The 15,626-nt window shown below is 35.9% G+C and overlaps 1 protein-coding gene across 1 annotated transcript in view; it reads right to left on the bottom strand.

Annotated features, from left to right (window-relative positions):
• LOC109613827 (trypsin-1-like) overlaps positions 1 to 15,626 on the bottom strand; it is a 218,871-nt gene that overhangs the window by 68,655 nt on the left and 134,590 nt on the right. The window contains exon 3 of the mRNA XM_059123141.1: positions 8,763 to 9,149. Coding sequence (XP_058979124.1) covers positions 8,763 to 9,149 — 387 coding nt within the window. The remainder of the gene's footprint in view (positions 1 to 8,762; positions 9,150 to 15,626) is intronic.

Genomic DNA, 15,626 nt, shown 5'->3' with positions numbered 1-15,626 from the left:
AAGCAAATTAGCAAACACAGCTCTCTATGCAGCCTGCCGCCGTACTTGGATGAAGAAGGTGTCCTTTGCGTAGGTGGAAGATTGGAACATTCTATGCTTCAACCGGAGGCAAAACGTCCAATAATATTTCCATGTAACGGTCCATTAGTAAAATTGGACCTCAAGCGCTGTTAAACACAATAAGACAACGATTTTGGCCAATCAGAGGGAAAATAACTGCCAGATCAACGATTCAAAAATGTATAAGGTGCACCAGAGCACGACCCCAGCTGTATCAACAAATAATGGGACAGCTGCCAGCAACTACAGTAACTCCCGCATGGCCATTTATAAACTCTGGAGTTGACTATTGTGGGCCATTTTGGATACATTACAAAGTGAGGGGTAAGCGACCAACCAAGGCTTATGTAGCTGTCTTCTGCCGCTTTGCGGCAAAGGCAGTTCACCTAGAACTTGTGTCTGATTTATCCACAGAAGCTTCATTGCGCGGCGTGGACACTGCCAAAACATATATTGCGACAATGCTACGAACTTCGTTGGAGCCAAGAATAATTTAGCGGAGCTATCTGAAAATATATATTCGGATAAAGCGCAAGAATCAATTATTTCAATCTCAAGCGCTAAAGGCATTCACTTTCATTTCATCCCACCAAGAGCACCGCATTTCGGAGGTTTATGGGAAGCAGCAGTGAAGTCCGTGAAACGCCTCTTGGTACGTAGCGTGTCAACGGAAAACCTAACACATAAGGAATTGGAATCTATCATAATTCCCGGTCGCTCACGCCTTTGTCAAACGATCCTGATTGTCTTGAAGCACTGACACCATGACACTTTTTAATCGGGGAGGTTTTAACTACACAAGTAGACAGCTGCTCTCACATATCAAGCAGCAGTTCTGGAGAAGATGGTCGGATGAATACCTCCACGAACTGCAACAACGGAACAAATGGAGGAGAAATGAACAATCTTCGGAAAGGTGATATGGTCATCATCAAGGAAGATAATTTACCGCCGATGAAGTGGCCATTGGGAAGATTTCTCAATGCGTTCGCTGGTGATGATAGAGGTGTACGAGTTGCTAATGTGAAAACATCAACTGGAGTATACAAACGGGCCATTTAGAGGCTGGCTCTACTGTTTCCAGATGAGCATAGTGAATTATCCACAGACCAGACAACGCAGGGTGACATCGTCTCTGCTAGGCAAGAGGAAGATGGGAAAGATACCATCCCGAGGAAAAGAATGAAAATCGCAAATAGCCCCATAATGCTATCAGTAATATTAGCCTTGCTTCTAATGCCTGTGGTCTTATGCGACATGCTGAAAATAACTCAATTTCACAATGTTCCGCGATTATATTTTGAAGGCTTGGGAACAGTGAAACTTAACACGGCAGAATGGAAAATGTTGGTGTATTATGATTCAACGCCTTTTGCATCAGAAATAAAGTCGCTTTCAACCGGTTTACAATCGCTGCAGCAGATGTGTCCTGTAATTTAGCAACACGAGATGTGTGACATGTTCGTGAGCAATCTCAAACACATAAAAAATGAACTACTACAGGAAAAGGATTTATTTACCAACAGACGGTTTAAAAGATCTCCATTCAATATAGTCGGCAAAATTGCGCGTTCACTTTTTGGTGTCCTTGATGCTGGAACAGGATGAAATCAGCAGTCAACAAAAGATACAAGAGATCTCAGAAATGGTTGAGAAAATAAATAATTATGTGGCTAAAGAGTCTTCCCAGTTAAAAAACTCACAGCTTGTCGGACTCTTATCAACGTACCTGGTATTCTCCGCAAGAACCTGCAGAGAGTAGAGTCGGGAATCATTAGTGTACTTACCGATACACATAATGGCACAATAAGTCCATTTTACTGTCTCCTCATCAATTGAGAGAAGAAATGAACGTAATCAAGGCTAATCAACTTAAGCATTTGCCACAACTTATTTACTCCACCAGTCTTCACCATCATGCAGTTAGCTACACCCCGTTATGTTGCTGCATTATTATTCTGCTTGTTCTGCTGAGTTGGAGAATGCATTTAAGGTTCAACAAACCAGCTCAATTTACACCTACTCCAGCTGTAAGAACTCACCAAGCAGCGACAAATGGCTCCGTTTCTGCTTGAGCACTGTCAACGCGGCGGAGAATGTTAACACATACGTATCTACATACATATTTATATTTAAGTTGTATTTTAGTTGTGACGTAATTACAGCTTTATTCTAGTCTGTTAATTCAGCATTTTCATGTAAGTAATTTATTAACGTTTATTTAGGTTCATTGACTATTTGCAATATTTAATAATTTCATTTATTCACTTTGTATTAATAATATTTGATATAGTTTTACTTTATGCAATTCATCAATTATTCTAAGAAATTATTTGTATAAAAGAATGAAAATAATGAAGAGTTGTCTTTTATGAAGCGATCATAACCAATTTGGGTTTGTTTAATAAACATCGTCTTTCCTTCAAGTTTATGTGCTTGTAAGGAGAATTTTAAGGACTGTAAGTGCCAGTTCAAATTTATGTGTTTGAACTGAATCCCACTAGGTCCGATTCATATTAACATTTGGTATTTCAGCAGGAATATAGCAAGCGCTGCAGTGTTGATGATAATTCTAAACATACTTCCTGTTACAAGAACTACAGATGAGTTAGACAGTTCTCTGAAGCGAATTCTAGCCAGTGTGCTTGGTTAAGAAAAGTGCGGCGTTTAAAGATCATGAATTCGGGCGATCTGCCAATGGAGTCGATTATTGGGAGATGGTCTGACCTAAGAAATATGACACGTTGGAGTCCTTGACCTTGGAGTCCGTTGCAATTGAATTATATATATAAAGAATAATAATAATAATAATAATAATAATAATAATAATAATAATAATAATAATAATAATAATAATAATAATAATAATAATAATAATAATAATAATAATAATAATAAACTCTAAATTTAATGGATATGGTCAAACACTAAACGTAATCAGGCCTAGAGTTAGACAAATTGCGTGACAAATTAATACAGAAAGTATAATAAAAAAATTAAAATACTATTATAGACCGTAAGGATATCGATAGAGCAATTTCGACAATCGTGTTACTGAGAAATGTTTAATTCATAATCAACAAATTATGAGTTTTAAAACGGAGAGAAATAAGTTTAACAAAATTTAATATAAGCAATTGGTGAACAATGTATTTATTTACATATCAAATTCAACATAACAGTGTATGTCCGCCGTGGAAAGGTACTCAGTGTTATGTCTTCGTGCATTTGTTCATATGCAAAAGGAAACGCGATAGACAATTGGTTCCTTTTGGGAACATGCATAGAATTATGTTCTGATTGCATATAATCCAGTTCTCTCCACACAGTTCAAAATACAAGAATAATTAGAATAATTGTACATTACGCAACTTACCAAAATGGATTGAGAATAATATTACAATAAGCATATGAACATCGGCCTTAAGCTTGAGAAAACATAGAAAAATGTTTCTGTTTGTCCGTTTCAACACATATTTATAAGCATGTAATTATAATTGTAGAATAAGCTTAGGGAAGTAATATTATATTAAGCTTATTTTTGTAATAGTATAAAACATTTATTTGTTAATTTTTAATCATTTTACACATTTTATTTCATCGATGGGCATCCCAGTTGTCATTGTTTCCAGTGGCCTTGATAGCCTGAAGTTTTCTTCTCCCTTATTTGAGCTTGTGCATCTCTTCCACTAAGACTACAATTCTATTGAATTCCTACAACTTTTTTGATGCCTCCAGTCTGAAATGAGATTGAAATAATATATGCCACAGATTCCCAGATTTGTTTTCCATCATTACCTTAAGAATTCGGTCCGGAAATGGGTCTTGAATTCGCGTGATATTGCTTTTTACCAAAGAAAACTAGTTTTAGATGACAATTTTCCCAAAAAAAACTGAAACTAATTTGTCAGCTAAGGTCAGATTTGAGAAAATTTTGTGCAACATGAGTGTTTCTCCAGCAAAGTTGAAAAATTCTTATGCCAAACTATTTTTATAATATTATTCTTAAGTTGCATTGTATTTTTGGTATGTTGGGTAGTTCATAGTTTTATTGGTGATTCTATCTTTTCAATGCACAAAATTACACTAAGTAATTGGATGTGTCGACGGAGGCCTGTATGTTTTCGCTTTCGTTACTAAAAGACAAGTGAACACAGACGTAGTTTATTAATGTAAAGGAAAGTAGGTGTACACTACATCTGAATTGTGTAATTTTTTGCAATATAAGAAGAATATTTATTTATAGATTTTGAATATCATTAATACTAGCATTAAATGTAAAGTAATCAATAAATTAGTTCAGACAATAACACATGCAATGTGAAACCAATGGAGGTGTTTCCTTATTTATGCTATTGGCCTACTTAAAATAAACAATAACATTTATTATGTCTGTTGCACCTGGCATTATAAAACTATTAAATAATGAAAAAGTAAAAATATTTATAAAAATATGTTCTTTTGAACATTCTCATTGAGCGGAACGAATCGTTAAAGAAACTGTCTGGACAATGACGTATAATTATGATACTGACTGCCGAAGGTAGGTGTTGGGTTGATGTTGTTGTTGCAAAATGTGTAGTGGCGAAACTTGACTGTGATATATATGGCTAATTCAATTCCAGCACAGAGAGCTAGATAGCTGATGGTATGATGATGAATGGCTGTTGATTTCATTAGTTACTTTCCAAGTGAATTATGCCAAGGATGAGTTTTACTATTGGTTGTATGGTTGCCTCTTCCAACCTGTCATCGACTCTAAGTATCGCTCTACCATCAAGAAACGAAGTTAATCTGTGTATAGACCTTGATTTGTCCAATGCTCCATGTTTCCTCAACTGTTGTATTTCTTTCGCGAAATCCGACACCTGGATGATCTTGACTATTAGTTATGTAACCTGAGACAGCTCCATAGGGGTCAATACTTCTGTCGAGGTTCTATGTTTGTCCTTGCAGTTGCTGACACAGTGCATTTCGTCTTAAATTCAAGATCAAAGGATCCGGCCAGAGAGATTCATTTCCATGTATAAATGTGGGTCCATAAAACCACACCAGACATCCTGCCAGCCGATCCGGTTTCATGCCTCTGGATTTGAAATCTGATAGAGAGCCTTTTTGGTGCTATTTTCGATTTTAAACAAATGAGTCGGGCTATAAGCCTTTCATCTGATAGCATAGCCCGAAGATATTTCACAACTCCATATGCCTTTTATGAAGTGTCCACAAATGTATGTATCTCAATTTTTGATAGTTTTTCTCCATTGAACACTCTTGGTACGACCACCAATATACTGCATTTTCTGCTGGCTGTTCCTCTTCCCAGCTAATTTTTTTTCGACCACTGCTGCTAAATAATCATCTTCCATACTGACACCACAGGACCTGCAATTCCTGGTGCGTCGAAGAATCTTGCCAAATCAGATGTGACTTCATTCACATTAGTCTTTAAACAAAATCGGTCCAGAAGTGTCGCATTTAGCTGTTTCTGCATCTCAATTGCCGTTGCTAAACTGTCCAGCGCCCATATGTTAAGATAATCAACATGTAACGTTCAATTTCCTTGTCTGGGTTGTCTCTCCATAGGATTAATTGATATTTGCGATCCCTTTTGTTGACTAGCACTTGTCTATACATCCTCTCAATGTCTGTTGTGAACACCAATCTGAGCGCAACAAGATTCCGCAGATCTTCTTGAACCCTGGGACCTGAGTACAAAATATCACTGGGAATACAACCTGACTTTTGTCGTGTTCCTATCTGAACATATGACGCAACACGAAAATACAATTTTATTTTCGTTTTGTCCCAGATCCTCGTATTTCTTCATAAATTTAGCATACTTTACGCGAAGCCCTATATCCTTTTATAAGCAACGCTCCAACGCTAAGAATCTGGAGTCTGCAATATTTAAAGATTCGCATATCTTCTCCAGACCGTCTGCTATCACTAGCATCACCACAAAACGGTTATTCTCATTGACAGTTGTACTTTCGTTGACGTGATTTTTACACTGTTCTTCAACTATTTTCAACTTCTGAATTTCAAAAACTTCATCTTTTTCGCGGAACCTCTTTAATAAGTCTTCCAATGCCTTCTTGTGAAAAAATTCAAAAGTTTATAGCATTTTTGTTGCCACTTCCTGCACATCTTTAAATCAATCCAAAAACACATCTTGTTTCTGAAACTCATTTATTTTTTCGGGCTCTGTTATTGCAAAGAATTGTTTCTTCTGATTTGCTCTTCTGAATCCCGTTCACTGCTTCGTGATGATTCGAAGCAACTCCTCAAACATTTGGTCAAACTCAAACTTTGGTATCCACAATCGATCCCATTCTTAGGCTGGAAATACATAAAGAGCATATTTCGTTGGCTTAAGTCATCGGCTGGCTTCTTTGGAAATGAACAAAGGAGCCTAGGGCCAAAATCGAACTAGGTCAACCTAAAACTCCTTTGTTCATCTACGAAGAAGCCTGCCGATGACTTAAGCCAGCCAGATAAGCGCTTTATGTATTTCCAGCTTTATGGCTTTACTCCCAGACCTTCTAGTGCCAAAAACATTTCATTAAGACTTTCGTGAAAGTTTTTCACTTAGGCAGGACTAATATCTTTTCAAGTATGTATCTTGAAGTGTTTTCCAAGAAATGTCGTAATTGGCCTCATTCAACTGAAGGTACTTTATGAGCTTTCAGCTTATCCAGTCACGTTGCCTTGATATACCAAAAAACCTACTCATAGAAGTGGATGTCTTCCACATGTGAGCGCAATTTCTCAATTGCAGTTACTATCTGACAGGGAGTAGCTTGACATGAACTGCCCCTTATAAAACTTTGAATCGACTACCCTCTGGCGTCTTATGCAGCTACACTGCTGGTGTGGGTGAAATTAAAATTTATCAGGGACTTTGATGCTTATCAGGGTCACGTCAGGTCACCAAAAGAATTTATTAATATAAAGCAAAGTAAATTTACATAACTCTTGAATTGTGTAATCTTCATAGGCCAACAATTTCTTGCAATGTGAAATCGATGGAGGTGTCTGTTTTATTTAGGTTATTACACAGCTTACAGCATAAAATATACGAATATTTTCTTTATTGGTTGATTTCAATTGATGGTGAAAGATTATGTTACATTCGATTAGGTACTGAACCAGAATCGACGAATCTAAAACGATTTTAGGATGTTCAGCCTCTAGTATTTTGCCAGTCTATTAAGCTTCCATCGCAAGAATCCTCTAAATCCAGGATTGGAATTCGAGTCTTTCAGTTATTCATTGGGGAAGGGAAAGCAGTTCTCTTTTGAAATTAGGTTTAACTAACACTCTTGTTTCGACAGTTCAGGCAGTTCTTAGAGGAAGACAATTTCAGAGAAAAACTTCTCTGTGAGCAGTAGCTTTGTGTTTGTTAGCCATAGATCGAGTTGAAATAGCAGATCTGGGAGGTGTACAATATTTGTGAGCAGCTTTTTACGCATATGTTGACATCATTGCCAAATTTGTATTTTTTCTGTGAGAAGAGCAACAACGACTTATTTTTGATACTTTGCTCCCATAAAGTAAATATTGTCCAAAAATACAACAACCCTACGCACTTTTTCAAGGAAGAAAACTCAAGTAACGCCAGCTGAGAAACGATTATGCAGCTACGTACTTACACAAGAACTGACGCCACAAACGATGCAACAGTGACATTTGCAGATAATAACAATTTGTTGGAGTTTTAACTAATTATCAAACCGACCCTTAAAAGGGAGTGTCGTTGTTGCAATTTTCTGCAATATAAATTCTCAAGAGAAAATTTATACGTTTAGAAAATAAAGGTGAAATTCAACAAAGCAAGTATGGTTGAAGAGGAGTATGGAAAAAGGGACGCCTTGTTAAAACAAATACGTTGTCATTGCAATTATGTTACCATGCAAAGGACTTGGAGAAATGATCGAATCAAAATATGAAAACACTGGATATGTTTGGTTGGCGAGAAATTGTGCAGCAGAAAACCAAATATAGGCTCTGCTATTATTTCGAATTAGAGAAAGGTAACTAAAAAGTCCAGTTGATAAGTAGCAACAATAGCATGTATCAATTTTTGTGTGGTCAACACAACGAAGGTTGGTCAGTAGAAAGCAATATAATACATTGACTTGTTTTCACTGACTTGTTTCGAAAAGAAAATGTAGAACGAACAAAAACCGTGAGTGGGCTGTATGATATATAACAAATACACTCGCGTACAGCAACTGATATTAGACCAAACCGAAACAGTTTCAAATATAAATCTGAATTTACGCACCTGTTTCTTAGTCGAATATGTTGGTGGTGGTGAAAGATAATAATAATTTCTTCATGCAATGGTGTGCAAAGAAATAAAATGAAATATTTCATTGGTGATTCTTTTTTTTAATACACGAAATTACGTTAAGTGATTAGGTGTGGCGACAGAGGCCTTATGTTTTCCCTTTCGGTACTAGAAGAAAAGTGAACGCAGAGATTCTAAGTGACCTTGTCTCTTTTTATTACAACTAATTCCAGTATTCAAGTATATTATAGGTTGCTTCTTTGCCCGATTTAGAAATTTGCGTGTTTGTTTGAACCATATAGTAATGTTTAATCTTTTCAGATTTGGCTATAGGGTATTTTATGAAACTAATGCACCAACAATGATAAGTTACTCTAATTTGTTTGGATTTTGTATTTATTTAGCTTACCTGAGGGGTCGTAATTAAAACGGGGTAAACATATGGGCTTTATTATTTTCGAAAATACTATTGGTTTCCGCAGTTTCAACAAAGCTATGTCATAATTATATGTATCCGGATTAAAATTTCTATGCTTTATTATACTCGCAACAGCTCTCTGTATAGCGTTAGATTCTGAAGTTATTTTTTGATCGTGATCACCAAATATAACACGAATTTTAGACTTTCGCAATTTTTTTACACAATGAGCCGCCGTTAATATGTAATCTTTTGTTAAAAGAGAACCACCACAGTGAAATTTTCCATCATACACAATGCGAGCCATCCATGGGTACTGATTAATTCCTGTTGGTCTTCCTCCCACAATACGTATTTCTTCGTTAGAAAATCCGCAATCTGTAAGTATGCCAATAATATATTTTGTTACCGGTATTAGAATAATATATTTTGTTATCAAAATTAGAAAGTACTGTAATGTAATAATAAATGAAACAATGCTAATAATGATTTGTAACAGCGTAACCATGGTACAATGAAGAGAAGGTAGGCCAACATTGAAAAAATTGCAAGTATAGAGGTCTACCTGTTTGGCTTGTAATGTCAGAATTACTATCAAAAAAATCGAAAAACCAAACAACTTGTTGCATTTATTTTGAATAAATAATTGAAAAACGCGATAACTGAATTAAAGTTCAACACTTCTTTTTAAAATCATATACTATATATCTCTAAATTATTATTTCGCTACAAAAACTCTAGATTCTGTCGATGCATACGTTAAAATAAACATTTTGAAAATGCCCGAATTTGAGTATTTTCTGAACAATTTTTCTGTTATTGAAAAGAAAACACATACATAAACAAATAAAGATGACATATTAAGCCAAGAAAATAAAAAATTAAAATCATATGGTTTCATAGCCCTACCTTGATATCATTGTACCATGAGCGTAACCAAAAATTCGAGGTATTCGTTAGACGTTTTCCACTTAACAAGTAAAACACTTGTATTCATATGAGTGGTACCAAAAAAGGTCGAGCGTGCAAAATCGAAAAATTGAAAAATTTCTACATTTATATTAAAAATAGAAAGAAATAATACAAAAACCATGAGTGTTTGTAATTTGAAAATTTTACAATTTACAACATTTATTGTTGGTAGGTTTAAAGCTATGGAATTTAGACTACTTTAAACGTCAGATGAGTATTGTTTTGTTTTCTTTTCTGCATTCATAAAATTAATTTTTTACACAAAGACTTGTGTTCGTTTATTTCTGTCTACAGCCATTTTTAAATATAAGTAAACAGTATGCAAGCACTGTTGAAATTTTTTGGACAGACTACAAGAGTTGCATTTTTAGGAACAAAAAGCAGAGATTGACTTAAACACTCAAATTGAGATAATGCCTTTATTATAGTATAAGTGTCTTCCGATTGCCGACGAAATTTAATAAGGCGACCCAAAGAGGTATAACGACCATGGAAAATTGAGGTCTGGATGGAGGAACGTATTTTTGGAAACAAACAAAATAAGATATAAAATACAATCGATGAATATGTAAACTCTTTAAAAAATTAACACATATATGTAACTGTAAAGTTACGAAAGAAACTGATGTCAAAAAGCTTTCAACAATGCATAGGCAGAAATGATCTATGCGCTGTAAAAGCAAGTAGAACAATTCTTGAAGAAAATCTGGATATTTTTCATTTGTCTGGATCGTTGGTAGCTGCGAAAAAATTATACACTCGAAATAATTAAGCAAGTGGATTAGTAATGGGTTGAATGCGCCTTCATTCCTCTAAGTGGACGAGACAGCCGTTTTTGGCTTTGGACTGAGAGATCACAATGAGGACTTGTGCAGATTATTTACAGTTAAATGCCCGAACCCGAATGTGACCGTGTAATTCATACCATTATCGAAGCAAAGAGCAACCGGGGTAATAATAACAGACATGATGGCAATCGTCGCGAAAGTCATAATCCGGTTTTGAGTTGAAATGTATATCACTTATATTAAGAATAAAAGAGAACTTAAATTTACACTGCACCAAAAAAAGAGGAAATCAAGAATTGAGATTGGACAACATCGATAATTCGATCCACATGGTGTTGATTTATGAAAAAAAAAACCAAAAAAGAGCCTGGAAACAAGGATGATGATGGTGATTGATGATTTTCAAATCCATAGACTTACTTTCTCCTTATGAGATGATTTTTGGTAAATTACCATATTTACTCAATAATGAAATTAAAAAAGAGTTTTGGTATAATGTTTAAGATTTTTGTAATGAAATGAAACAAGGACTTAGATTTTGAATATTGTGAAAAATCAAAAATTAAAAAAAAAATCTAAACCCAAATCTCCAAATTAACAAAAAGTAATTGAAGATTGTTTAGTTTTATTAGCATTAATCAATAGAAATCAATCATCATATTTCGACATATATAAATGTTGTAATGGATGTAAATGGTAAATTGATAAAAGAAGAATTCTAATTAATTAATATATATTGAACAAAATAATTTTTACATAAGCAAAACTTATTTTATTTGTGTAATGTAACGATAAATGAGTGCATGAGAACTACCCTATTCAGCTGATTAACATTTGTAGTTTGTAGAAGTTTTATTCTTTAAGGATAGCCTACAGTGTTGCTGTTTTGGTAATTACCGATCAAATTTCGTCGGAAATCTTTTAAAAACTTTTATTAGGTTGGAAGGGCAATCAAACTAAATTTGTCGATTTTAGGCTCTGTTGTAACATTAATTTTAAACAGCCAAGATTATTAATTGTAATTTTTGCGAAAGTCGATACATGATTTTGAAAAAATCATATGTACTGTGTGAATTCTTTTGTTGTACACGGCGTAAAGAAGATGATGGGTCGGCTTTTGTTTTGTATTGCCCATTTAAAGGATCACGAAAAAACCACATTGCTAATTTAAAACTACGACCGACAGAAAAAACATATAAAGGTTGAGAAGTTTTTTTTAATGATTGCCAACAAAAGCAAAACCGAAACAAATTTGTCGAGTACACTCTTGTTAGGTCTTTCATAACGTACAATCTATCATTTTTACTAATGATCACAATCTATCATTTTTGTTAATGGAATCTGAATCTGCGCAACGATTCTGCAATTGAAAAATTATTACACCGTGGAAGGACAAAATCGACGCAAATTGCTGATTACATTGGTTAGTTTTGCCAACTAAAATAGGTAGTTTTCATTGATTGTGGATGAAACAACAATCCGTTTAGTGCGTTATTTTGATCCCTTTTTTTAGGATTCAAGATAATTTGTTGTCCTAAGTGGTAGTTATCGAAGGAAATGCTGAGTCAATTTATAATATAGTTAAAGATTTTTTGAACCGTTCAACATTCCTTTAAGCAATTTTATTGTTCTAACAGTAGATGATGAATCTTATAGCTTGATTGAAGGTTTGTTGGATTGACGTCTTCATTCAGCATCTAATTTTATTTTTTTTAAATAAAATGTACTTGGCTTTCATTTTGGCATACATCTTTGTAGGTACGTTTGTTAATATTTAACAGGATCAAATTTTTCTCCCACAGTATTAAACGTGTTAAACAGGTCAAACAATTTTTAGTTTTTTGTTTAAATAAATAATTTTAATTTTGTTGGTGGCATATTCTTGATATATTATAATGGGATTTCAGAGCCGCACACGAATCGTCTCACGTTTTTCGACATTGCCATGGCATGAAGTTCACCTGGTTGCTAGCGTATTTTTCGATTCCATAATTGTGACATCACCCGAATGTATCGTCAGATACGGGTAGACGAATGGTCTTGAAATTACTGTTCTGCACGGAGGGAGAGATGCATAATTTGAGAACACGACCTTTTATTCCCTTACATGTAGGGTATATTAATTTTGTCATTCCGTTTGTAACTCCTTGAAATACTTATGTCAGACCCAACAAAGTTTATATATTCTTGATCAGCGTAAAATTCTAAGACGACTTAGCCTTATCCGTCTTTGTGTCTGTCCATCTGTCTGTTGTAATCACGCTATCTTTCGAACGAATTGAGATAGTATGCTAAAATTTTGCACACATGTATATTTTGCCAGTCGTAAATGGGCCATGTAGGTCCACGTCTTCGTATAGTTCCCATATACTGTACCCCCGATATTTTGTATTTTGAATTTAGCAACGTTATATACCGGGATTGTTTCAAATTTGGCATTAAAAGTTCGAAATGGATACTACAGGCTGAGGCAGAAAATTGTGTGTGCAGGTCCACGTATTCGTTTATCCCCCATATAACGGTACCCCCTATATTCGGCATTTTGATGATTTTAGCTACATTATAAACAGATTTTCTTCAAGTTTCGCATTTAAATAGTGTAATAACTATGAAATCGAGGTTGTTTTTAAGAAAAAAATACTGTTCTACGATCGTCCTTTCCTGGCTAAAGAAAATCCCTTCTACTTGGACAACCTTTGTTGCGAATAGGGTTTACAGAATTTATGAAAATTCATGAATAATTGGTATCATGTGCGTTCCGAAGACAATCCTGCCGACTTAGGCAGCCGAGGTCGTTCACCCTCAGAACTGTCATCGTCACAAATTTGGTGGCATGGACCACAATGGCTACGTCAAAATAGTTCGCAATGGGATATTCAAAATCTAGCTCCTTTAGAAATCGACATTGAAAGGCGTCCTATCAAGTGTCATGTCTCTTTCTTTTCGCAATATCAGGATGTGTTAAATAATTACTCTAATTTAGACACAGCATTACGCGCTATAGCTATGGCCTTTCGTTTCTTTTATAAAACGAATCCATCTCATATACATTTCAAGAGATATACCTTACGTACACTGAAACCGAAAGGACTAGATTATGCCTTGTCAACATAGCTCAGAAGCTTCATTATGCGAAAGAGTACGATTGTTTGATGAATAACAGGCCGTTAGATCCAAAAAGTTCGCTTTTACCCCTGAATCCTTTCCCAGATGATATAGAAGTTATGCGACTTAATGGCCGTTTATCTCAATCACAAACTCTTTCATATTCAGAAAGACATCCGATTTTACTACCCTACCATTCAAAATTTTCGCTTCTATTGGTACAAAACTTACTTACGCATGCAATATTGGATGCCCAGAGCAACTTCGTTGATTTGTAAGGTAATTAGAAATTGTAAACCATGCATTTTAGAGAAAGAAAAGGTCGTGTTCACAAATTATGGCATCTCCAACTCCGGAGAGAACAGTCACTTCAAGACCATTCGACACTACAGGCATAGATTTCGCAGGTCCTTTCGATCTAAAATCCTTTACAGGGCGTTCTTGTAAAATCACAAAGGGCTACGTATGGGTATTTGTTTGTTTTCTACGAAAGCAATACATCTTGAAGCTACCACAGATTTGTCGACGGCAACATTCTTAGCAGCTTTTCAAAGATTTATTTCTCGTCGTGGTTGCCCTCAAACTATATTCTCTGACAATGGTACCAATCCGTTTCCGCTTCCAGAGAATTAGAGCGTGAGTTTAAAAAAATACTTCGTGAAAGTCGTGATAGGGTTTGTTCGCTGTATAACTTCCAGAGCTTTCATGGAAATGTATCCCAGCAGGAGCACCACATATGGGCGGGCTCTGGGAAGCTGCCGTCATTTTAGATACATTTTAAGATACATTTTAGAAAACACGCTAGCAACTTTACATATACTTTCTAAGAGTTATTAACGATACACGCTCGAATTGAAGCGTGCTTGAATTCAAGACCTTTACGTCCAATGAATGATTGTCCAGAAAATCATGTAGCATTAACACCAGGTCATTTTCTTATAGGGTCTCCTTGCTCCTCCTGAGACTTTAATAGAAGAATCTCCGTTGCATATCGTGAACCGGTATCGTAAATTAAAATCGCTTACTCAGCAATTCTGCTTACAATGGAAAGAAGAGTACCTTAGAGTCTCTATAAACGATATAAATGTCAGCGCGATATACAAACGGATGATATTGTAATAATTCGTCGCGAACAATTACCTCCCACAGCGTGGAAATTAGGTCGTGTAACTCACGTTTATCCCGGTACAGACGGTTGCGTCCATGTTGCTGATGTTAAAACGGAAAACGAAATTGTAAGGCGACCAGTAGTCAAGTTAATCATTGTGACCAATTAGAATATAATTTTTAATTCTTCTCACTTCGCGTCTCTATCATTTCACAGAAAAGAAAATATTGGTAAGATAACCGCTACTCTGCCCAATTATTCCCATGTCCGACGAGGAGAGAGAAAACATGAGCGCAAGACCATCTCAGGATTCACCAAATACAAATATGAAAATGACCCCATCTACCCCAAGTCTTATTGAAGTGAAATCAGCTGCTGACTCTCCCATGGAGGGGATACCACCAGCGCCCTTGTTCCAACATATAGAGGAGCCAAACCAGGCCGGGAGCACTGGACCTGCCTCTCTTTCAGAGGTAGAAACGGGTCCCAGTGTAATACCTGTGGGTGTGCATATTGAGGTACCACAGGCTTTTCAACTTCGACACAGTTCAGCCTTCTCTGTGGGTGTGCATATTGAGGTACCACAGGCTTTTCAACTTCGACACAGTTCAGCCTCATATGTTGATTTGAAAGCATCAGGGTGCCCTCTTTGTCGTCACATGTCCCTAGAGAAGAAAATACGAACTTGCTTTCCCGCAACATCTGCTCCAACTGCCTTGGCGCATCCCACTCCTTTAAGAGAGTGCACGAGTGAGCAGATGTGCAAGTAGTGCAACGAAAAACACAACACCCTTCTGCATCAATGCTCATCGCGAAAGGAAAACAAAAAAGAATTCAGCATCGAGTACGTCCGTCAGCTTCCTCTAGTCTGTCAGTGGCCCC

This window comes from Musca domestica, unplaced genomic scaffold, assembly GCF_030504385.1.
Source record: "Musca domestica strain aabys unplaced genomic scaffold, Musca_domestica.polishedcontigs.V.1.1 230, whole genome shotgun sequence".
In the NCBI taxonomy this organism is placed as follows: domain Eukaryota; kingdom Metazoa; phylum Arthropoda; class Insecta; order Diptera; family Muscidae; genus Musca; species Musca domestica.
Note: the sequence above shows the minus strand (reverse complement) of the source record. Positions and strands in the feature narration are given on the sequence as shown.